The sequence below is a fragment of the Electrophorus electricus genome, chromosome 26 (assembly GCF_013358815.1).
Source record: "Electrophorus electricus isolate fEleEle1 chromosome 26, fEleEle1.pri, whole genome shotgun sequence".
Taxonomy (NCBI): domain Eukaryota; kingdom Metazoa; phylum Chordata; class Actinopteri; order Gymnotiformes; family Gymnotidae; genus Electrophorus; species Electrophorus electricus.
This window is the reverse complement of record NC_049560.1, coordinates 3912132-3937500: the sequence shown is the minus strand read 5'-3', so window position 1 is coordinate 3937500 and position 25369 is coordinate 3912132. Positions and strand designations below refer to the sequence as shown.

Genomic DNA, 25369 nt, shown 5'->3' with positions numbered 1-25369 from the left:
GGAGGGACATAGCACCATGCCTCGCCCTTTTGGTTGAAGAGCAGTTGCCGTTAACTAATTCAGAACAATGCGAAATAGGTCTCAAATCAGTTCAAATTTGGTAAAAAAAAATATTATTATAGCCAAGCCCAGTTTCTATACCAATATCCCAGCCTTATTCAACCGTATCCCTTTCCTACTGGATTTACCAGTTGCCACTCTGCAGTTAAATCTGCAGTTTTACATAAGAATACGTTTAGAAATATGTCTGCAGTTACGTTGATATGAGATTAGGTTTTGCTTTGTAGAATTATGTAAACTGCACGTGTGGCCTGTGGAGGAGCTGAGTCATTATAACCAGTGTCGCAAGGACGAGGGCAGCTCTTGGCTGGAAGTCACATGGCCACGGTGATTTGTTACAGAAATGCACAAAAAGCCTCAAAAAGCTACAAATCCTCAGTGCGGCCTTCTCCGTTGGCATTACCATCCACTCTGCCTGCTTGGTCCGTTACAGGATTAACAGGCTTCAGATCAGCACAAAGAAACCTCCACTGATGCCTTGAGAGCGTTCGTCAGCAGCGTAGGATCAGAACATCGCGACAAAGTCGAGTCTTCAGAAGACCTCTGCCTCATCTGCCACCTTGATTTGACTGGTCCCCTAACTTTGTTTGGCCGCTGCCGTTTGTTCTAGCCCCAAAGGCACCGTGCTGTCTCTGAGACCAGGAGTCTAGCCACAGCCGCTCTGGTGCAGGGAAGGGCCGCCCTGACGCCACGCCGGGTCCTGTTAAAGTGAGTCCTGTCACGGCTGTCTCCCCAACAGCAATGATGGACAGTGATGGATGGGTAGCAGTACGTGGCGCTGAGGTCCATTTCCAGTGGATTTTAAAGAAGGCTGTGTGGTGTTCAAACAGATGTCAGACAGATCGTCGGCCAATAACTGAAGGGTTTGGGTTAGAAAGTAAAAACGTTTCATAACAAAAGCAGAGTGCTTTTAATTTGAAATTGGCATAATGAACTAATCTGTATGGTCCCATTTAAGTCCCACAAAGACCATCTTACATTGAATCGTGAATGCAGTCATTAGAACAACTGGGAAATACACAACACCACCCATGATGAATGTTTCTAGTTATCGGACATAAACTATGAACTGAACTTTATCATAAATGCTAAATAGGAGCGCTCTCGCAAGGCTTTGTCCATTCTGGATGGGCCACTATTGGGTAAATGACAGTCGTGATATTCAGCAGTGACATTTCACCATAAAATGCCACATTCCTCAGCCAAAGGGCCCATTTCCTCTGCGAGGCCTGCATATACGACAATGAAGAGAGGCTGGATGATCCCTCTCTCTCTCTCTCTCTTCCCCCCCCTCCCTCCCTTTCATCCCTCTGCTTCTTTGCGTGCATTCTGGAGTGGAGGCTTGCTTGCCCCGCCTCAGGGGGTGGGGTGGCAGGCAGGTGGAGAGGGAAAAAAAGAAGACGAGGACGCAAAATGCGAAGAGAAAGAGCGGCTGAAGGGAAAGCAGGCGGAACGAGGCACTTACTCCTGGGAATCGTGGCTTGTCTGGACATTCAGAAGCTGGGTGTTGCTCTTCAGCTGCAGGGAGAAGAACAAGAAGCGGGATCAATACAAAGGCACTGAACGACAAACAGAGAGCACATGGCTTACCAGCTCGTGCCGGTCCTGAACAAATCCATGATGTTCCATGAATAAATAAATAAACCAATTAAATAAATAAACGCATATGTTATGAGATACAGCAACTGGGAACCTAAGAACGGAGGCTCTCTCGTCTTTCTTTATCCAAGTCGTCTTCTCAGTATGTCTCAGCTATTGACTGCCTGAACGCAAAGTGAACTCTTCCTTAGTATTAATGTTCCAAAGTGCTCCGATATTGATCTCAGACCTCTGCAAACACACTCTGGCAGTATGATACACATACCGGTATGGTTCAGAGCTGACATGTGTGTATATATATATATATATAGGACCAACCTCACCCGGACGGGGTTCTCTCCTAAACCATAGTGTCTTCACAAATGAGCTGAACCAGAGAATCAGTCACAAACGCAAGGGAAGCTGTTACTTAAAACAGGCGGAAGGCCGACTGCCCAGTCGTTGTCTGCTCGGTTGTCCTCCTGCTCAGTCACGCCTTTCCATGCCCGAGCTCAGCCCAGATTGTGCCCGACACGCCCAGAAGGAACAATAGGCCTGCAGCTCACCTGGTGAACAGGTAGTACCACTAACGCAACGGGTTGGATTCCCAGCATGCACATATGACATCTTACTGATAAGCACGTTGGTCGATCTGGGTAACTGCGCTCGCCAAATGCTGTAAACGAAAGGAACTATGTGGCAAAATGTTCTTGGAGAGCTTCTGTGATGCCACTCTGCGTAGGATTCTAGTTTGGGTCTTGGATTTCCTTTGACGAAGTACTGACTGGATGCACAAGCAAAGGGAACATGAGGAAATGTGAGACAGGGGACCTTGCTTGCTGCTTTCTTTAGCCGGGAGGTTCTATTGGACAGGGGGACTACACGTGGGTACAATTCTGGATGATTTCGGAAGTACAGTAGAGAGTAGCGTCCATCGCTGGCCGTCATCCTGCTTTATGAATATATTAGTTAATGATGGAAGAACAGAATGTACGGGGGATTGTTGCACAGATATTGGGAGCAGCCTTGAGACGTGGCTGTCACCAGCACCCCAGCTGGAAACGGGTGCATCCCTCTCTCTCCAGAAGAGTACATCTTTCAGCCAGGACTAAAGATGAACTAATAATCCCTGCAGCAGACAAACGGCTGCATGTATCTTAAAACTGTCTGAGTCATGTCATATTTACAATCATAGATCATAAATAGATCCATCTTATAAAAAAAAAAAAAAAAAAAGTTATCCAGTCACAAGATCTGAAACGCCTTCTAAAAGGAGTAGGTGTCTTGAGCTTTGGCTGATGCCTGTGCGGTGAGACAGCCTTTCTGTTTTGAGGCATGTAAATTCTAGTCTTCCTCCCCTCTCCAAGAGGCAGAGCCTGGACCCACGCCTGCAGCCCCTCCGACGGTCTCCCCTTCTGCCTGGCTGTGGCTCTCTCACCATTCTAAACTCAGCTCTCCGGCACTCCTGGCTGTGAGCACGGGCTTTGACGGAATGGTCTCGAAAAAGGGAAAAAACAAAAATAAATACACTAAATATTGTCCCAGCATCCCTCTTCCCAGTGGATTTACCCTAGAATTACATTTGCCTGCATTTACATAGCATTAAGGTTTCCGTTACGGAAATTCGAAATGTATTTCCGCTGACCCAAAGCTTTAACGTTAGGACCTGTTTTTAAAACGTGTGGTCTGAGGAGGAGCTGAGAGTCATTATAGCCAGTTTCGCGAGGACGAGGGCAGCTCTCGGCTGGAAGTGTGTCACTTGGCTTGGTGAAGGTCACAGTAATTTGTTATAAAAATGCACAAAAAGCCTTAAATAGGAACATAAAGCTATAAATTCCTAGCAATGGCTGCCATGTGTGCATGGTCACCCAAAAAGGGGAAGAAATAGCCAATAAGTATACTAATAACAATACTATTTTTGTTAGCATATAAAGCAATGCTCCAAGGCCAGCAGAAACAAACCTACAAATCGTCGCCGTGAGACTATAGTCAGTGGCATGTAGCCTGTACCTACGGACTAAACAATGCATGGTTGTTGGTCGTTAGGTGCTACAATCAGTTGTCTCTAATGTTGGGGTTGCTGGGTTGTGTTTCTGATTTCAATACTCTAAGCTAATAGCTTGGCACACACATAATGTTAACGACACTCACTTTCAAATCAAATTTTCTAATATACAGATGAAACTGGGACACTGAAATAAATTACTAAAAATCACCTAAAAAGCTGAAGGAATATTTTATGTAGCCATTGAGTTTGTGTAATTATTTTATACACAGCTTGATTCAACTTTTCTCCTGCCATTGCCATAAAGTTTACACTGCCAAAACTTTCAAACTACGCTCATATGACTTCACAGTCAAAAACCAAGATGACCTCACCCCGCGACTCCAGCAACCTGCCGTCTCCTTTATCGACTGCTGCTGCCACGGCCTCGGGAGATTAGGTACAACATCAGCTAATTAGGTAGCGCCCCACAGGAGAGATGACCCACACGACTCATGACTGTCTCCTTGACTTGGTCCTTGGGGGCTGTCCTTGACACTTCCGCTGCATTCATCAGCTCGACCCTCAGAACAACAGAGGCCCCTGTCGCCCGATCAATGTAATACTGCTTTGCCTTCCCTGGTTCACGAAGGGAGAGTAATTCTGAGCCTAAAAGGTACCTGGAATTGACTGGCGGATCAGAGCGTTCTGATCTGCTGGAAACCTCAGGAGAAAAACTGACCCTCGGCCAATTAGGTGGGCAGCCTTCATCCTTAAGGATGTTAGCATGCAGTCGTAGCAGGATGAGCCCCTCACAGTCTGGCCTGGACATACAGCCCCGCACTCGGAGGTAATTACATTTCCTTTTGCCAAGGACGCAGTAAGTACCCGGGCACAAAATCAGAAGGACAGACGAGTCACTTGAAACTAGATATGTATGAAAGAAGGTTTAAGAAATGTTGCTTCATTACACAAAATGGATAATGGGGAATGGGTAAATAAACATACATATTCAACAGCACAGAAAATCTTACAAAAATCTTACATCCCTCCCCCCGTGTAACGCCCTCGCCTTCACCAGCAGGGACATGGCAGCGTTTTGATTAAACGCAGGCGATTTCACTCCAGCTTAATGTGTTTATTTGCTGTATTGACATGAAGGCTTCATCCTCCCTTCCTCCCCATCATCTAATTAATGCTCCATTTCCTACGGAACGAACAGCCACGAATGGATGAGTGCTCGGCGCCGGAGCAGAGCAACCTCGGCTGGACCGTGTATTTCCACGATCGCATTTTAAAGCGGGTCGGGGCGTTTTTAGGACCACAATAAAGTTCACCATTAGGTTTGTCGGAGATTCAAAAGTCATACAGCGATGGGGAAAGAAACTACGCAGAGCATCCATCATCCATCGGGAATCGTGCACACTGCTCTATGTATCTCTTAACAGAGCGCGGTGGAGATGTGTGTCAGGTCTAAGAGGCTGCAAGCACTCAGCGTGGTTCCTGTGTGGGAGTTTCTGCTGAAACAGCCTTGCCTTCTGCATCTTGTCTCTGTGGATTTATGTAGAAATGCAAACTTGCTGAGGACATAAACTGCTGTAAGTAGAGGGTGATGGCCAGCGGTTTAACCACACTGGCTGTGAGCGGAGATCATGGCCATCTTGGGACGCACAGTCATGACAGCATGCTGGCGGGAAAAAAAATCCCTTGAGTTTCACATTTTTGGACCAAAAGCTAAGGGGAAAGACAGGGTTAAGCTGCGATGGTCTACCCCATGCTGGAACAGGAGGGCCATCTCGTTAGAAATGGAGTTGAGGCCCTGTGGTGATTTAGTGCTTTGCTACGTTAATCTGGGTAGTGTGTCGAGGGGGATGTTGCTGAACCCTTATAAGCAAACCCACCAAAAGTCTCTCCACATCTCCTGGAAATTAAACGGGGTGATGTGGGTGGAGCCCAGCGGATAGTTAAACAAGGTTACCTTCACCTTTGACCCTAGAGGATAAATGGAGTGCTGTGGGTATGGTCAACCTGGCATGTTGTGTGTTCGATGCATGGGAACCAATACTGGGAAACGGGTAACAGGGGGACAGAACGTGTCACGACACAGAGCGGCACCGGGATCAAGCAGTTAAGAGTCCTTGTGAAGTGGATGCAACATGCTAAAGTACAGGTGTTTTGTAATCTATTGACTGGAATGAATACCCGGCTCTCCAACGTCAGTACAAACACATGGATAGTCCCTTCACCTTCGTCATCAGCGTTTCATTTTCAAAGACAAGCAATTATTGAATTCAGGTTGCCTTCTTATTCTGTTGTAGCCAAAATTCAATGAGATGTTTTAACAGTGGTTTTTGTTTTTTATTGTCAAGATCCACAATGAAATGCATATTTGTATATGTGTATATACACACGCAAATGCGTACGTGCTTAAACGTTTTTCCGCGGTACATTCAATTCCTCAGTGGCCTCGTTTACAACCTGTAAAGCTCATGTAAAGCTCATGTAAAGCTCATGTAAAGCTCCCACAGAGCTCGTGTAAAGCTCAGCTGGCAGTTTCTGCTGCCACATAGAGAGCGTCTCAAGCCTCCACTCACCAGCCCCGCGAGCGAGAGCTACGTGGTACACTGGGTTTTAAGTGCTGCTGTAAATGGACCCTCGCCGAACGAGCCTCCTAACAAATAACTCAGTCCTTAATTAACCACTTAATTCCTTAATGGTGTGTGAACACGGTTCTTGACCCATCACAGACCAGTCTCAGTTGAGAGATCCCTGGGTGTTCAAACTGTTCACACAAATCATTTGCTCCTAATAATCCAGATCAATTTGTTAACCACAACGCATCAAAGTGTCACCACTGTATTTTTAATACCCTGCAAAAGCACGTCAGAATCACAATATGTGCCGGTATATCTTGTTGCCCATGTCATGCAGACGAGAGTCAAAACATCCAATAACTGAGAACCCCTACAAGACAGAAGATGGATGTTATACTTAAATGCTATTCTAAAAATATAAGTGCGTATTATGAAGACGAGATGGGCTCTAAAAACCACTTCCATGGGGGCTAAATGGACTCTAATATGTTTTACTGGCTAGGTTGGGTAGATGACAAGGCACTTTTGTAAGTCGCTCTGGATAAGACCGCCTGCTATATGCCATACATGTAAATGTAAATGTGAATGTAAATTAACAGAAGAAGCAAACATCTTCCCTAAAGCTGCTGCCCAGTGGCTCCACCCGCACGACTCCATGATTAAACGCCGTTAAGTGGTGAATTCATGAGGACCCACAGCCGGTGGATTAATGGCAACCTCACCAAAAATTTCATAAATGTCCAATAAAACATAATGACCTGAAATCAAGGGGCCGGGAATCTCGGCAAGGGCCTACAGTGTAGCGTGGTGACGGCACGCCTGCATGTTAGATCGAGTGCCCTCACACATGCCAGCAGACGATTAGATGCGAAGTCTTGAAATGGCCGCGGCAGGCAAGACAGCAAGTGTCCCTTCTGCTGCTGAACAGGGGAGACGCAGCATCCTTACCACGCTGCTCAAACTGCAGGCATGTAGGCAGGTCCTACGCTGGGGAACAGAACGCCCCAGTCCCGCGCCGTGGCTAAAGACCTGCATCCTTCTGACCTCGTTCGTCAGCTGCAAGCTCGCAAGTTTACGTTGCAACAGCACAGAAGTTTTGATAAGTCAGCCAAGACCATCAATATTTCTACTCCATAGCCTTTAATAATGCCGTTAGATTTGCCTTTGATCTAGTCAGTTTAGGAGACAGTTGCGGACAGATGTCTTCTTTTAGGAGCCAAACGTTTTCAGCCTGGCTGAGCTGTAACACTTTACTGCTGTCAGCGAATATTTTTTACATTAGATTTATTTAAAAACCCAGACATTTTTTAAATGAAACGGGGGTTGCAGTGTCTACGTCGTGCCTTGGCCGCTGCACTGTACACGCCACACGACGGACAGGAAACGCGCGGCGTCATTTTCAGCGACTAAAAATGAAATGCGAGTCAAGCTGAAACCGACAAAGAATTCAACAACAAACATGTGGCAGAGTTCACAAGCATGATTTGCACTCTGTGCAGTTTTGGTCCATCAGCCTACCATCAGTTAGCCTTCCATTCCAGCAGCAGCTACCTAAGGGTACATCTCCAATTATGCACCCAATGAGAATGGCCTGATGTCTGCTAGCTCTTTCAATGTTCGGAAGCACTTTGGGACTTCTAGCATCAATAATGCAAGTAGCCTACTTTTCCATTTTAATACCACGATCCCTCGGGGTACAACATCGTTGTTGTTGCATTTCTCAGAATTGTGTACCTTAAATTTATACAAAAGTGTAGGCTACTGTGCATACTAGGCTAGAGACGGCAGCTTCATGCACTGCAAGTCCCCAATGGTTTGATTAGTATTTCATGTCAAGGAAAAGTTAAAAGACATGTTTATGTTGAAATAAATACACCTGTACAAGTAGTTTTTGTCACTTCCTGTACTGGTTTGCACTCTTGTGGATATAAGGTGCAAAGTAGATTTTCAAATGCTTTGAACCTTTTTAGAACCAGTTTTTTTTTTGTTTTTTTTTTGTTAAGGATGATCAAACGTCATTTTTTTTGGCCAGTTTTGACACTATTTTACATTCTGCCTAGCAGAGTTAGCGCATAGCCATGAACCACTACAGGTGAGCACCTCCGTTCCACGGTGTAACAGGAAGTGGCTATTCTTCTGCTTCCTTCATGCCGTGCCAGGTCTAAATGCGCTGGTGAAACGCGTCATACGGGTCGTTAGGCCACCCTAGTACACCGGTGGTCACAGGCAGTGGAGATGGCTATGAACAGCCCAGCAGCAGGACAGGAGCGAGAACTCACTCACTCACTCACTCACAACACACACACAGTGAAGATCCAGCAGGATGGCCTGCATACCGCTGCCTGCTTTTAGGTGATCAGGAGGTCCCTGTGGAAATTACAGCCTCCCGACAGCCTCTGCACAGCCCTGGAACATTCCGTAACAACAAGCAGGGAAACCATGTAGTGCAGAGGGCTTTTAAGAAACCAGTTAGAGCTGTCCTGCTTTGGCAGCTTCTCTCTCTCTCTCTCTCGCTCACACACACACACACACACACAAAGTTCCTGTATGGACGAAATTTCAGCTTTTGTTTACACATTCTATTTGAACCATGCACGCCACGCAGCACCAGTAGGCTAAAGAACGGGTCAGCCCTGTGCTCGAAGCGGTCAAACTCCTCCCCTCAAACCCCTGCAGACACTCCGCTGCCCTGCCTAGACCCCAGCCAGCAGCCCTGGGTCAGCCCTGGGTATGCCTGCCACGCGCTTTCCAGTGGAAAAGCTGCGTGGGTCATTTGTCTTTGGCTGCTCTGCTGAGAGTGCTGGGCCTCTGGAAAGTGCAGTGATCCGGCGAGTTCTATAGGACATGTGCTCTACCCCTCAGCATGTCTTAACAGGAGGACAGAGCCTTCTGAACTTTAACCCCATAGGGTCCCTTCAGGCTGTGCCTAACCAGAGCAGAGCAATCATTACTCACCAGCATTCTGGCCCTGGGGGCCCCTGGAGGCCCCTGTGGCCACAACACTCACCATATGATTCTTGGTGCGGTGATATGGCTGGACAATGGGCAGTCCCAACGGCGTCACCCACTCCACCGTGTTGCCGGACTTGGAGATTAGCCTCGCGCTCTCCGTCAGCCAGTCCTGTAGGGACACACACACACACACACACACTTCTAAATGGGAAGTTCGAGCTTTGTTTCCATCGGGTTGTGCGGTGTCAAAGAGAGGACCAGCTGTTGCTGTGCAGGGGAACCAGCAACAGCGACAAACCCCCCCCGGTACACCTAACATGCCAGCTTGCCTTCCCACTCGGGCCTAAGAGGCTTTCCTCCAGAGAGCTCCTGCCCAGGAGATGAATTCCTTCACACGCCTCGCGTTTGCAGCCTCAGGCCTGGTGCTAGCCCCATCCGCCAGCCAGCCTCTCCATCCTCTGCCCCAGTTAGCCATCACCCTCTCCAGTCGCTCCACCTGCGCTGCAGCCAGGCATGGGCGATTAGAGGGAGGATGGAGTGCCACAGCGCACCACTCGTTCTCCCTCACCATGCTTCTTTATTTTTGTACGCGTTTTCGGGCCTGACCCATTTAGGTAGGCAGGAGTGTCTGAATGCAACACGGGGGTATTTTTCAGACTGGCTGGCTCTGTTTGGCTCTCTCCCCGAAGATGGAGTGGGTTCCAGAACTTTCTATTTTCCCCTCCTTTTACCAAGCAAAAACACTTTCAGGTATTTATATAACAAAGTGATACAAGAGCACAAAAAGAAACTACAGTCGCTCTGGCTCTTTCTGCTTCTGGTGTGCTAGTCATGCAAGACATCATGGCATACCTGGATCTCTCTGGTGCCAGTAAACATTTCCTTCAGGCTGCAGAAGACCTGTTGGACCAAGTACTGAGAGGCGTCCCATATGTGCTCCTGCATGGGGAAAACAGCAGTTAAATGCTTGGACAACAGCATAGTCACTGCAAAGCAAGCCTGGGAGAAGCACGAAGCGTGAAGATTCAGGCGACCAGCTCCCGTGGTCGGAGGGCCCCGGGCAACTCCGCTAGCCCCATGGGGACACATTAGCACAGAGAAGCCCCAGTGGTATCTAGCTGTGCTGACAACACACAACCCTGCTGAACAAACAGACTGGTTCCTCACCTACATGCAAACACACACACACACACACACACACACCTTTCACACATAATCGTACACTCTAATCCTATACAAGTGCACACCTTTCTCGCTGACTCTCTAAAGGTGATAATTATATGCTACTTCACTGCTGATGTAGTTTGTTTATCCAAAGAATACAATAGGGATAAGGGACTGAGGCAAACAAAAAAAATGAATTGAATCATTCTCTCTCTCTCTCACACACACACACACACACACACACACACACACACACACACTTTCTAACACTTCCACAAAGCAGCACATATGAGAGCAGATGGGAAAAAAAAGCTAAAGGTGCACAAGCTGAAGGCCAGACGTAAGAATCACAATTAAACTGAATTGACGAGAACAAGCACGCCAAAGCGGCCAAGCTAAAGGAGCAAGGTGCAGCACGGCCCTGACGGGGGCGCCTACCTTGGGGAAATCGTCCATCTCTTTGAGGCGCTTTTCGATCTGCAGCCGGCCCCCGTAGCGCGTGACGCCGTACACCACCGTCATGACCGTCTGCTTCACCACCTTCCTGTTGATGAATCCCTCCAGTACCTGCGCGATCTTCATGCCCTTGGCCGCGTCCCGTGTGCGGAACGCCTCCACCTGCGCACCAGCCAATCAAGCGTCGGCTACGGCCAGAGCGGCGTCTTACTCGCGGCCTAACCCCCGTTTGCTTAAAACGCCCTGCCGCTTCGCGCCGTCCATGACGTGGAACTCTCACACAGAGTTCATCTGCGTTAGGTTTTACAGTTATGACCCCAAATACATCGGCGTGTTCAACGTACTAAAATATATATCTATACTGCGTCTGAGCCGTCTCCAGGCTCCCACGTCCTCTACTGCTAAAGTGTCGCTGTTGTAAGTGGGGCAGTTTCTGAACAATCACAGATATGCATTGAACAGCAGAATCAGATCAGCTTTTTTTCATATCAGAAACGTTCACTTAATCAAAGCGACAAGAGAAGTACATTCTTAAGTATCCGTTTGCTTGCTGCAAATGGTTTTCGACAGAAATCTACACATTTTCAAGCTGTGTTCATTTTAAAGCTCAGGAGGCGTGACTGAGACGTTTTATTTAAGGAGAAGAGCACATTAATAGGCACATGCCTAACAACAAAAACAGCCCCACCTAAACAGAATAAAAGGGCTGCATTACTCTCACCTTAGTAATATAAGGACCGGGAAACATGTCTGCGTTTATAGTGAACCCCGGCACGGCTGCTCGGGCCCCGTGCTTGCCTACCTGCTGTGCCACACTACTGTAGACATCCTGGGGCACTTCGCAGGGCATCAGGTTCACTGACGTGGCACCGATTACGTCACGACCCAGAGCTGCATAGTGCTGGAGACCATTGCAGGAACCATCCTGACTCAGAGAGAGAGAGAGAGAGACAGACAAAGAGCTCAGCAAAAGCTACTTAACTGCCTCGTTTTATTAATAAACTCACACATAACTGCACCGTAACAAAAATGCGACTAAAGCAATACAACACAAAAATGTAATACAAGAGGGCAATTCATTACAGCCAAGTGCAGTAAGCGTCGTTATGATGTGCAGCAGCCGGACACGTGGTCACGGAAACCAAGCAAGTCACATCAGGATTTAATGGGGTGTCAAACTTAAATTAAATGTAGTGGTGTGACAGAGGCATGGTCCCACAAACCCTCGTGCCTCACACCCACCCTCACACCCCACTCCACACGCCCCCGCTATGCAGCGTACCTGATGTACAGGGAAATGGGAGATGAACTTGGTGTGATCTGGAGATCTGGAGGCGTTTGCTATTTCCTTACAGCAGGCCAGAGTCTGCCAGGGCTCATCAGCGTCCATCCACCACTTCCTGCCCTGTAACGCAGCACACTCGAGTCGTGAGCCGTGCCATTCGACGCTCTCTCTGGGGACTCAACATTGCCAGATACTATCGGCTGCCAAAGGGAAAATTAATTATTCCGTACACTTTAAATTGAGTCTATATCATGCAATTACGCTGGATAGAAAATGCTTCACACAGGATACATTGGCATTGAGTATAGTACTGAAGGGCGACGGGGGTTGCTCACAGCGAAGGGCTCGTCCGCCGAGTCCAGGATATCGTCCATGTGGCTGTTGGCATACTCCAGCCTCCCAGCCAGCGAGCTGCGCTTCTTCAGGCCCGTGAGGTTCACCAGGTGGATCTTCAGCCAGTCAAGGCCTTTGAGGCCCAGCGGCTTGCCCTCGGCAAACATCAGGATGGCCCTGGTCAAGTCGCTGCCCAGGTGGTTGAAGTACGGCGGGCAGGGGTAGGTGCGCCCGCGGAAGTCCATGTTGTGCGGGAACCAGAAGATCTCGTCCCTCATGTGGTTGGCGATGGAGAGCTTGTAGAGTGCGTCCATGCGCAGGCTGTGCATCTCGGCGATCGTCTTCTTGGCCTTGGCCACATCGCGCCTCAGCTGGGCCTTCTCGGACATCGTTAGGCCCTGGTCGTGCGGGTTGAAGCACGGGATCTCGGGCGCCTCAGACACCGGCGGTGGCACATCCAACTTCTCGCTGCCCTTGTTGTTGAAGACACTGATGATGATGTCCAGCACGGGTTTGTTGACCTTCCAGGCGCAGTTGCCCAGCTGGCTGAGTGCATCCAGCACACCGTGCAGGTCCTCGTCACGGACCTTCTCCAGCAGAAGCTGGTGCTGGACGGTGCCCTCCTCCGTGCGCATCAGCTTTGTGGGCGTCAGCAGGTAGGCGCCGCTCTTCGTCGACGTCCAGGGCACAGGCGGGCACAGCATGGGCATCACATAGGAGTCAAAGGTCAGCTTGGCCTCCATGGCTTCCGACTGAATGTGCGTCAGGATGGGGTGAGGCTTTATAAAGCCGACCTAGCACAGACACGTGGCAGTGAGTCAAAGCATCGCCCAGATGTCCAGTCCCCATTAACTTTAACTACATTTCTTACACATAATGACAGTTGCTACTATGGCTGAGTGAAACTGAAAACAAGCTATTGAATAGATGGTGTGTCTGGTTAACCATGGAACTAATTGTGTACAACAGCCTGATAAACTACTCCATAAAGCTAAAACGCACATGTATTCTGGGTAATACATGCATACTAGGGCCAGAGACACTCAGTCTCGTGCAGACCAGGGGGACAATCTGGTGTTCACTACAACTGAAGATGTTGAAGATGATGACGTGTGCAATTAAGGGTTAATGAAGGACAGCTGTTTTCCAAGTTTCATCTTTCAAATACCACCATGAGCCCTTATCATTTGAAATTTTTTTTTTTGTTGTTTTTTTTACAGAAATTACAGAAATGTAGGGCCTGGTACAGAAAGGTGTCAGAAGGCTTGTCAAATCAGCAGAGAGTACTCAAAAAATCAACCCAGAGCAGAGCTGCCTGCGTCACCACTAAAAATACCACTCAGATTCAATTATTACCTATTCAGACAACTCACGCAACAGTGGCAGGCGCGTGGCGCCATGTCAGTGTGACCCAGCCCTGGGGCGGAGCTCCTCCCCGCTGCCCGCACCATCTGCGGGCTCAACGGAGGCAATGCCGCCCCATGCCAGGCTCAGAGGCCACAGAGGAGGCTGGCGTGTGACCTACAGAGCACCTGCAACAGGAACCGAGCCCAGCAGGCACAGGGAACCTGTCCCCAAGCCCTCCTCTCCTGCCCTGAGACACACACACACACACACACACACACACACACACACACACACACGCACACGCACACACACGTGCGCAATCCTGGGGCACTAAATCACCCAGCCAATTAAGAGGCCAGTAAAAAAGGCATTACTTTCCGAGTCATTAGTCTTCCTCCTTCAGCCCCGTGCTGCTCCAGCAGGGAAACGGCTCCATAATTCATACAAAAACATGCAGCGGAACGCTGGAAAAGCGAAAGGAGGCGAGAGGACGCGGAGAGGCAGGGTCAGCCGGAGGCACGGGGGCCGCAGAGAGTGTAGGATCTAAACACGGCAGGTTTATGAGAGACGATGCTAATCTGCCCGGTTACTACCGAGATGAGATGGCCTTTGTTTCCTACACAGTTCACCCAGTACAGTTGCACACGCTCTCAGACTGAAGAGAACATTCTGCAAATGAACCTCACGGTCGTTCCTTTTTGTTCGGAACCCAATTTGCACGAAGGAGCCAGCAAAGGAGAAAAAAAAAAAAAAAAAAAAAATGAGGCACGGGTCTTACCTGGCGATTGCTACGGAACACATACATGTGATAGAGCACGGGGATGAGCGTCCCCTCCGGGCTCGGGCTGAGGATGTCTTTGCAGACTTTGAGCTCACGCAACATCAGGTCCACCAGGAAGCTGCCCAGCTCTATGATCAGTGTGAGGGGCCAGGGTGCGTCATCGCTCAGAAGGGAAGGGCCAGCGTGTGTCTCCGCCTCCAGGCTGCTCCAGTGCTCCCGGGGCAAGGTGCTGCTGCCCTGTGATGCCACAGGCCTTTATGTGATGAACTCATATATATATATATACATACACACACATACACACACACACTTACACACACACATCAGAATTATAGGAAGTACCTTTGTGTCTTTAGCAAGCAGCTCTGCGTATGACCTGTAGATTCTGCTCAGTTTATTCACCAACTGGCTGCGTTTTTTCTGCCGGATGCCATAAATGTTGTAGACTCGGGTTCCCATCTCCCTGGCCATGATGAGCAGCGACTCTCCGCTGGGCGGCAGGGCAGCCAGGCCCTAGAGGCCACCATCGGTGGGACAAGAAGGTCAGAGCCACACCCGCATCGCTACCGCAACCTCAGCCGTGACCGCAGCATGCGGTCCTACCTGCAGCATGACGTCCACGTAGTCCTCATCGTGCAGGAGCCACAGGAAGGGGTAGATGTTCACCCTCCAGCTCGTCAGGCAGCTGCTGTGTAGCAGCGGCTTGCTGTTCCGCAGGGCCTGCAGCAGGACCCCGCGCCAGTGCCCACGCTGCTCCTCTAGGAGCTTCCTCTGCCCGGCGCAGGGGGGACAGAGAGGACAGTTATGGGGAGACGTGCCATGGTGCGTGCCCGGACGCGACCACGTGCACCGAAACGAACCTTCGTTTTGTTCGGTTTGGGTTCGAGTTCGTTTAATGAACCCGTGGCCGAGCGGACGTCGGTTGTAACTTTTAACGTTTCAAATGGAAACAGTGGAACCGGGTTCTACCGTGCCGTTCGCCCAAAGGCCTGCCGGGGACAGGAGAGGAGAGGACTACGTCAAGCAGAACACGGGCCTGACAGGCCGGTCCAAAGGTGACCCTCGCACCACACGTGGGGGGACGCACCATAAAACATTAGCATTCCAGTCAACCTGGTATAAATGTCGCCAGACCACCAGGGAACCCTCCCTCCCCCACCTCTCTGTGCTGGGACCCCCTGGCGAAGGGGGCCAAGCCAGTAAATGCCAGAGCAGAACCTCAGGGAATCTGTAGTAATGGATGCTCTCTCAAAACAGATGTAGAGGCCTGAAACTTCCATGAAAAGGCAATGCTCTGACACACACGCACTCCAAAAAACCTTAATATCACTATGCTAGCAAGGTTCTCATATAACAACAACAACTGAAATTATGTAATGATTAACAACGCACACTAGCCTGCTTCATCCACAAACCAATAAATATAATCCGGGTTAAAATGGTGCCAGACCATCCCCATCTTCCTGGCAGTGCTTATAGGTGGATGTTGAGGAACCACGCACCATCCTGGCCATGTTTTCAGTGATGGGTTTCGTGGCCTCCACGGATGCGATGGTGATCGTGTTTGACTGCTCGATGGCCAGCTGGCGGCTGAAACGCTCCCGGAGTTCCTCCAGGCTGAAGTCCATTTTAGGATACCTGCTTCCTTCCCTCTGAAACACACGCAGGGTCAAAAGTCAGTGGGGGTCAACGGGACAAGGGAGTTCCAGCACCAGTCGATATACATGCAGCACAATTAATTATTGCAATGATTTGTTCAGACCGCAACCCAGAACCCAGTCAGATCACATAACAGCACACATGCTTCACTATGTAATCTCTGTATCTGGGGTGTATACAGAGGCTATCGGCTGACCTCAGAACAGTAAAATAGCAGCATGACACATCGTTCCACATGTGCTGTTTAAGGCGAAGTGTAGCCTCAACCGCGCTTCCCGTGTCAGACTTGTGCGGCGGGAGTTGACAACACACACCAACCCACACGGCTGATCATCGTACAGTGAACACTGCCCGTTGCGTTCCTGCAGTTTCTTTCCTAGCCGATTAAAGAAAACCGAGCTTTTCCAGACGTGTCAGGCTCCGGCACTCGGGACACCCACTGGAAGACTGCAGGAAGCGCCCAGCTGTAGCTACAGCAGACATCCCGGGAGCTGCCTCCACGGGGGAGCTCAGACATAACAGTAATATGGCCTGTAGGTTTGGATGTGATGGAATGTATTATTATAATATGGGGAATGGGAAGTGAGACGCTGAACACACACACACACACACACACACACACACACACACACACACACACACACACACACACACAGACACACACACACACACACACTCACAGACACACACACACACACACACACTCACACACACACACACTCACACACACACACACTCACACTCACACTCACACACTCACACTCACACACTCACAGACACACACAGACACACACACACAGACACACACACACACACACAGACACACACACACACACACACACACTCACACACACACACACACACACACACACACATACACACACACACATACACACACACATACACACACACACACACACACACACAGACACACACACACACACACACACACACACACACACCCTGGCCAAAAAAGGTCACCTGGATTTCACTAAGCAAATAGTTAAGAGCCTCCCATTGGATAATTACTGCATGGGTGATTATGTTTCAGCTGGCAACAAGTTATTTAACCCAAACTGATGTAGTGAGTGGCTTCTCATTTGTTAAACAACCATGTCGAAAAACACATCCTGTGGTCGTGGAAAAGATCTGTTTCAGAAGGGTCAAATTATTGGCATGCATCAAGTAGAGAAAACATCTAAGGAGATGCTGGAACTACTAAAATCGGGTTAAGAACTGTCCAACGCATTATTAAAGTGGAAGGGCAGTGGGGAAACATCATCTTCGAGGAAGGAATGTGGTTGGAAAAAATCTTGAATAATCGTGATCGGGGATCACTTAAACGTGTGGTGAAATCAAATCGTAGAAAAACAACAGTAGAACTCAGGGATATGTTTAATAGTGAAAGTAAGAGCATTTCCACACGCACAATGTGGCGGGAACTCAAGGGATACAGCTGTGTAGCCTTAAGAAAACCACTTGTCAGTGAAGCAAAAACGGTTTCAATTTAATAAGGAGAATAAAGATTGGACTCTGGAGCAGTGGAAGAAGGTCATGTGGTCTGATGAGTCCAGATTTACCCTGTTCCAGAGTGATGGGCGCATCAGGGTAAGAAGAGAGGCGGCTGGAGTGATTTACGGTAGGCACTAGGCATGATGGGTACAAGTCTGTGGGGGCAGTGGTATGATCTGGGGTTGCTGCAGTTGGTCAGGTCTAGGTTCAGCAATGTTATGTGAGGTCAGCTGACTACCTGAATATACTGAACGACCAGGTTATTCCATCAATGGATTTGTTTTCTTCCCTGATGACATGGGCATATTCCAAGATGACAATGCCAGGATTCATCAGGCTCAAATTGTGAAAGAGTGGTTCAGGAAGCATGAGACATCATTTTCACACATGGATTGGCCACCACAGAGTCCAGACGTGAACTCCATTGAGAATCTTTGGGATGTGCTGGATAAGACTTTGCGCAGTGGTCCAAATCATCAATACAAGATCTTGGGGAAAAATTAATGCAACTCTGGACAGAAATAGATATGTTGTGACATTGCAGAAGCTTGCGGAAACGATGCCACAGCGAATGCTTGCCGTAATCAAAGCTACAGGCGGTCCAACGAAATATTGACTTTTTTGGCCAGGCTGTGTGTGTGTGTGTGTGTGATATATATATATATATATAGGTAAGATGGCAGAGTTAGTGTGTTGCAACAATTCAGCGCATATTTGCTGGTAAGAATCTGCACTGAATGTGCACAGCAGCAGAGATCTGCGTCCACACTGCATGAGAAAGGCACCAAATGTGAAGAAAAATATTTGCATATGCATGCATGTCTGTGTGTCTGTGTCTGTGTGTGTGCGCGTGTGTGTCTGTGTGCGCGTGTGTGTCTGTGTGCGCGTGTGTGTGTGTCTGTGTGCGTGTGTGTGCGCGCGCGTGTGTGTGTCTGTGTGCATGTGTGTGCGCGCGCGTGTGTGTCTGTGTGCGTGTGTGTGTCTGTGCGCGTGTGTGTGTGTGTGTGCATGTGTGTGCGCGCGTGTGTGTGTGTGTGTGTCTGTGTGCGTGTGTGCGCGCGCGTGCGTGTCTGTGTGCGTGTGTGTGCATGTGTGTGCGCGCGTGTGTGTGTCTGTGTGCGTGTGTGCGCGCGCGTGTGTGTCTGTGTGCGTGTGTGTGCGCGCGCGTGTGTGTCTGTGTGCGTGTGTGTGTCTGTGCGCGTGTGTGTGTGCATGTGTGTGCGCGCGTGTGTGTGCGCGTGTGTCTGTGTGCGTGTGTGTGCACGCGCGTGTGTGTGTGTGTGTGTGTCCAGGGGAAGGTCAGTATGGGAGCGTAGTGCTGCCGCATGCATGCAAATGATAGCTAAGACATTTTCTTTTTCTCCTCACCCTGCCTGTCGTCCTCCCTCCCTCCCTCTCTCCCTCTCTCCCTCTCTTTCTCTGACAGTGTTTAGAGTGTGAAGTAAAACATCAAGAAAAAACTGTGATGAGCCTGCGATACAAAATATTGCTTCCCACTACCAGCAAAAAACACAGCAGCAACAAATCCAAAAAGCACAGTAGCTTCGGTGACGACGCAACACAGCGCGCCACGTTAAAATGGCTGCACCAGGCCATTGGCAAATACCAGAGACTCCAGATCAATGTTCTGAGCTCTCTGACTACAACCAGGAGCACCTGGGACCGGGAGCTGCGGTGAGGAACCTGGCTTTAGAGTCATGGCGGAAAGACGAGCCGCTGTGTGGCTGGGCACCTCGGAGTAGAAGCTCTTGAGCAGCGGCAGGGAACAGGGGGGCCCTTCGGGCGCCAGGCGGGGCTTGTAGTTAGGCTGCACAACATGGACGGCCCTCAGCACCGCGGCCCTCTCGTCCTGCCGGAAGACGTACTGCCGGAAGACGTCGTCCACGCTCAGGCCGTCCTGCTTCATCTGCTGCAGGCACCTGCGCACGACAGAAGAAAAGGTTGACGCGGGCCTCGTCCTCTGGACCTTTATCGGCGTGCCGGGAGCTGCCTTTATTGAAGAAGGGAAAAGGAAAGAAACGAGATATAGCGGCTCGGCCGCGGCAGTAGAAACCTGCCGGGACAAACCCAGAAACCTTCACAGGCCCCTCACCACCTTGTGGCCTTTAAGCAGTGCGATGCTAGCGTCAACCGTGTGAAACGTGGTGAAGGGATTCAGCTGGAATCTGTTCACAGGCCTCTGTGACAAGGTCTGGGACTCGTCCTCCCACGCAGAACGCGAACCGGTGGCACCGGTCACCGGGATCTGAGGCCAAAATCGGATTTATTCCAGCCAACACAGGCCGGGGCCATGCAGCCAGAGAGACAGTGGAGCAACGTTATTCAGACAAAATGTTTTAAAAAAAACGGACGGACGGACGCTCCCCTCTCTGCAAACTCAGGGGAGGCTGGACCATGCCGTAGCGCTTTGGTCGTTTCCAAAGCAACAGGCTTCCGCTGGAGCGCGGGTGGTGGGTTCAGAGCTCCCTCTTGTGGCCTAGGAGGGAACAGACAGCCGCACGGAGATGGGGAGGGGCAGGCCTCGGCAAACAAGACATTCCTCCACTCCACACGTCTTTCTGCTAGATTCAGAAGGAATCAGAAAAGTTGCCATCTTGGGCATTTATAAAGGAGCCCAAAGAGATTTCACATGCAGCTCTCAGCTTTGCAAATCTCAACTCGCTGTTCCTGAAGCCTAAATAATGGAATTTGGTGGAATTCTTTTGTTTGAGCGCATGACTGTCTCTAGACGATTCATTGTGTCACATTCACTTGATAAGTTACTGCCACACTCCGCCCATATCTCCCTGTCACGCATGACGAGACAGCGCGCTGCTGTCTCCGCGTGGCTCTGCGTGATAGACGAGACAGACTCGATAAATAGCAGCAGAGCAAGGGGGAGAGAGGTAAGTGAAAAAATGTAGAGAGACAGACAGAGAGAGAGAGAGAGAGATGGTCCAGTGAAGCAGAAGAAAAGATCAAGAGCAAGACAGATCTGAAGAACAAGAGTGGAGATAGAGCGAGGCAGCTTATTGGCAAGTCGAACCGGTCCGAAGTAGAACAATGTCACTCCTATCGCCTTACAGCGATCGATGTGCTAACCAGCTTTCCCCAGCCTCCCAGGTTCTGCCTGTCCCAGCTCCACGGGTCCCAGCTCCACGGGTCCCAGCTCCACAGGCTGAAGGCTAGCGGTCACCTTCAGAACTCCGCTGCTGTCTGCAGGGACCACCAGGTGGCTCAACGATAAGGTCAAGTGTTGCTAGGCGGGTAACAGAGGAGGCAACACAGCGTGCAGCTTTTTGACCAATCCGGAGACCCCGTGTCACAGAGACCTGAAGCTTCGCTATGGCATGAAAAGTAATCGTTCTGCACTTCAGACCGCGTTCTTTGATTTTCTAGGACACATTCTAGGACACATCTGATATGGGGTAACAAGTCTGATTCGCCACGATATCTGATACATGGGACTCTAGGCTACTTCTGGCGTGTAAAAATAACCCTGGGCCCATATGCATGGGATTTAAAAGTATACCGGCTGAGGAACAGGTCTACAGTACATCACTGTTGGGAAATTAAAGATGAAGACAAAAATCTAATTTTGACAAGAGAGATGCTTTACAGTTAATGTTTGGTTCATGTTTAGCTAGGAGCTAGACGCTTTGATATAACCTCGTTTTGTCGAAGAGATCTTCTAAATGTGACGCAGACTGTGAAGAACTCACTAGAACGCCGTTCCTTAGGGACAAGGGCAGAGTGTACAAACGTGAACCTTTCTATCAATCTTAACAAGTATCACTTATTTTTGGCAATTGTGCAGGCAAGGATTGGTTCATGGATAAGCTAGCTAATATGGCATTGAAAGGTTGAAAGATGCTTACAAACAATATCCAGAAACAGCTCTGCCTAAGGTTGAAGGGTCTTATTTTTTTTTTCATTTTTGCACTGGAATCTGATTTGTTCCAACATTCTAGTGCTAGAACAGGGAAATACTGCCCCCTGGAGGCATGCAGCATATCCAAGAGATCTGTGGGATCAGAGGATTCCAGGAGGCCGTCGGTAAAAAGAATAAGACTGCAATTACTTATACTCTGTCAAAAGCAGATCACACTGGGCATATTACACTGTGTCACAAAGACTTCATTCCCATGCACAAAACACTGGTTTCTTATGTATTGTGGCACGTTGAATCCAAATATGTTTTTATAATTATTCCATTACCCATAGTTCCAGTATACTCACATATCATTATGAACAATATGGAAGGTAGTATTGAAAAGTTCTACCGTCTGTGTTGACAGACTACTGCTGGACACTGAAGAGGGAGGCCAAATACAGGCGATAATCATACTGTCTTTTAGATACAAGTTGGTACATATTTTATGACAAGTTATGACAGCCTTATTATTTATGAATAAATAATATGTACTTACTATAACATTTAATTGCTCAGTCATTTTAGAACCACAACTGATAGAAAAATTCTAACAATTGAGTGTAAGAAGGACCATCTCATAATACTTTTTATTTTAGTTTGTGGGACAAAAAAAAAAAGAGTTAAAATTATGGTTGTCTCGAGTCATTAATTAGGCCAACAACCAGAGGCATCCTAATTTTTGCATTAATACACAAGACTGCATCGGCATGGCTTGAGTCACAGCAGATTACCTGGAAATGACCCTCGGGGAACATTCTGACTTGCGTCCCATACATTCCAGGGCGGCGCAGTACGTCGCCACATTGGGCTTGAGTCTCGCCTCCTCCAGCAGGACGAACGTGCGTCTTATCCAACTCAGCAATCCCTGCCGCACACGAGGCGGAGCAAACGGTCACCCTCCGCGAAAACAAGAAAACCACAAACACCACGCGCCTGCCCGAGGACTCACCTTCTTGGCCCACATCCTCAGCAGGACGTTGTAGGCACCGATGCAGAGTGCGGTGCGCTTGGCTATGTGCTGGTGATGATGGAGTAGGCACTGGCAGGCGCTCTCCGTGTCCCCCAGGAACATGCACGCCTCCAGGTAGGAGCGCACCCTCAGCTGGGAGTCGCTGTACTGGTTGCCGTACCTGTCCTCCAGGAGCCTTGCCGTGCTAGCGGGGTTCCACCGGCTCCCGCACTTGTCGAGCTCTTCCACGTCGGCCAGCTCTGCCTCTCGAGAGAATTCTTCTGCAGCAGGGTTGGCCACACAGGGTTTGGAGCACGGCGTCGGAGAGTGTTTGGGTTCTGGATGGCTCTTTTTTCCAGGTGAGATTTTCTTTATGGAGGTTCCAGGAAGCATCAGGCTCCCTTTGCCATGCTTGGCAGTGTCTGCTTTGTCACTGAGCTTCTGCCGAAGAGCGTGCTGCTTCTTGGCTTTGTTACACTTCTCTCGCGCGAGTTTCTCAAACCAGCGGCTGGTGTGTGTTATGGGGGACAGATTGTCTACAGCGATTCCTTTTTTGCTGGCCTGACAATCTTTCAGGTTTTCGGGTTTCGTTGTTGACGCTGCCTTTTGACTTTGATCATGAGAGATTTCTTTTTCACCCTGAAGCACACTGATAAAATCCACCTTTGAACATTTCTGATCTAATACAGCATCAGACTGTAACTGGTGCATGCGGGCCTCGAGAACTACAATAAAAAAGTATAAAGGGTCATTTTAAAAAAGATCACGAAACTACAGCAGAGACATACACAACACAGTAAAAAGCCATACTTCTATCTCAAACAGTAAACGTATTTTTCATCAATTGTAGTACGTCAGAGTTAACTCCTATTTAACCACAGCAGATATAAAAAGAATTGCATAAAAAGCCTTCGTATTTAGTAATCCAATAAGCTAGAAATATACAGTTATTAAAACTGACAAGGGCAAACTAAAAGCAGTGTTTATTGATGATTTAATGTATTGATGTATGATATGCCCTAAGTTAATGTACTTCGTGGCCAATGTCAAAGAACAGGCACATGTGAATACCGTGGATATTAACACAAGTCTACTAATAAACTGGAATGTCAGATCCTTTGTAGAAGAAAAAAGCTGATACCGTCCACCAGCTGATATTGTTCCAACACTCTTTTGTCTCCATCTTCTTTCCTTGAGATAGCTGAATAGTGTCTTCGATGTCTTGTCCATGGGTTCTCTGAGAAAACCAAAACAACAGACAGAAACAAATGTATACTAAATGTGGTGCAAGTCATGCATTCATTTCACTCAACCAAACTGTATTTTTGTTGCTTAAAAACAGTGCAGTCTAGGGATAAAGGTGTTCAGAACTTACACTGAATACACAGAGCTTCAACAAGGTTGCGACGTCAATACAATGTTATAACGGCGGTAACAGGCCAAGACGTTACAGTAACAGAAACAGTAGCAGTGTAAGCTACACATTTTGGGCTTCCTACTCAAATAGTCTTAATAAAGCTCCAGTATCTTTATCACCACCCAGTGCGAACGTCAACATTCGTAAATTACCCTGCAAAGCCGATGAAACTAGAAGTTAGCGTGAACTCATTTTACCTTGTGTTCTCCTTTTGCAGTTATTGTGGATTCGGAGACAGATGTGGCAACGGTCGACGTTTAGTGCGTGCCCAACATTTATTTCAATCATTAACCTACTCGTCAGATATTTTGGAAAGGCACATAGTCTTAAAAGTGACATTTTGACATATCATTAATAGCTCACGACAACCGCATTATCGCTCTTAGTAGGCGGCCATTTTTGTTCAGACATGACTAGCCGACTTTGATCAATTAAACTCAAGGACTGGTAGAAGATAAAAGACATATCGAGTCACAGCGACGTAACTATCGCCGGTATTTTCACATTTGAACTGATTCGTCTTTTTGTATAGTTACACATACACTTCATTGCGCTCTACTATACTTTTAAAAACCTTAGGAGCTGAAGAGAGAAAAAAACAAGTCAGGGCGAAAGGCTTGCTGAGCTTGTCCTAGACCTGTAGGTGGCGGTCTTCCCCCAGTATAGCCCACTATTCAGAGTACCTGCGAGGTTTAACAGAAGTCATGCCTTTTATTTTATTATTTAGCTGTTGCTGTTTGTAAAATAGTATGTAGGAGATGACCAAAATCAGCACTGGTCAGGGTCACCACATTAAACGACTTTCCCCAGATACAAGGCTTATCAGGGCCTATTAGCTACAGCAGGAGGTTAAACACGTGTACGCGATTGGGCGGCGGCATTTGGCTTGCGTAAAGTCATTTTCAGAATAATAGGTCTGAGATTCTGTGTTGCATTTAAAAATGTACAGAATTAGTTTTGTAGTATGTGCTTGCTGTGGCATTCCAGTGTAAAATGGACTAATACCTACAAGGTGCAGGTATTTTTATGCCATATAGCAAAATAAAATTTTATTGTTTCTAAAGAACACTGATATCTGTTCAGTTGCATGTCGCAGCATTTTCACCCTGAACCGGTCTTAACACATACCTGTTACTGCAGGCCGTAGACAGAAACACACCTTGCCTAAAGTACAACAGGTGGGCATCCTTGCTGGCGGTGTGTGTGCGTGCGTGTGTGGCTAAGATCGTAGGTGGGAATTGTGGTGTTTGCTGCCATGGTTCACGGGCCAGGCCCCCCTTTCTGACTGGTGCGTTTGATGTTTCTCCTCCCTTGTCGGCAGTTGCCTCTTAGTGCTGGTGTGACAGTCATTGCTGGGTGAGTGACTGTCAACAAAAGAGGAGAAG

General features: G+C 48.5%; 1 protein-coding gene across 2 annotated transcripts in view; it reads right to left on the bottom strand.

Moving 5' to 3' along the window:
• The window catches only part of polrmt (polymerase (RNA) mitochondrial (DNA directed)), a 29766-nt gene extending 5283 nt beyond the window's left edge, over positions 1 to 24483 (bottom strand). The window contains exons 1-16 of one of the 2 annotated variants that reach the window (XM_035523350.1): positions 24182 to 24483; positions 23709 to 23804; positions 22568 to 23292; positions 22350 to 22483; positions 19438 to 19624; positions 16037 to 16186; positions 15138 to 15305; positions 14877 to 15047; positions 14532 to 14771; positions 12409 to 13200; positions 12071 to 12193; positions 11591 to 11713; positions 10771 to 10950; positions 10021 to 10107; positions 9224 to 9337; positions 1526 to 1578 (exon numbers count right to left, since the gene is read on the bottom strand). In XM_035523350.1, coding sequence (XP_035379243.1) covers positions 1526 to 1578; positions 9224 to 9337; positions 10021 to 10107; positions 10771 to 10950; positions 11591 to 11713; positions 12071 to 12193; positions 12409 to 13200; positions 14532 to 14771; positions 14877 to 15047; positions 15138 to 15305; positions 16037 to 16186; positions 19438 to 19624; positions 22350 to 22483; positions 22568 to 23292; positions 23709 to 23804; positions 24182 to 24323 — 3485 coding nt within the window. In that variant the 5' untranslated portion in view covers positions 24324 to 24483. The remainder of the gene's footprint in view (positions 1 to 1525; positions 1579 to 9223; positions 9338 to 10020; positions 10108 to 10770; positions 10951 to 11590; positions 11714 to 12070; positions 12194 to 12408; positions 13201 to 14531; positions 14772 to 14876; positions 15048 to 15137; positions 15306 to 16036; positions 16187 to 19437; positions 19625 to 22349; positions 22484 to 22567; positions 23293 to 23708; positions 23805 to 24181) is intronic. The other variant, XM_035523349.1, reaches the window with a different exon arrangement.
• Between the last annotated feature and the right edge of the window lie 886 nt (positions 24484 to 25369).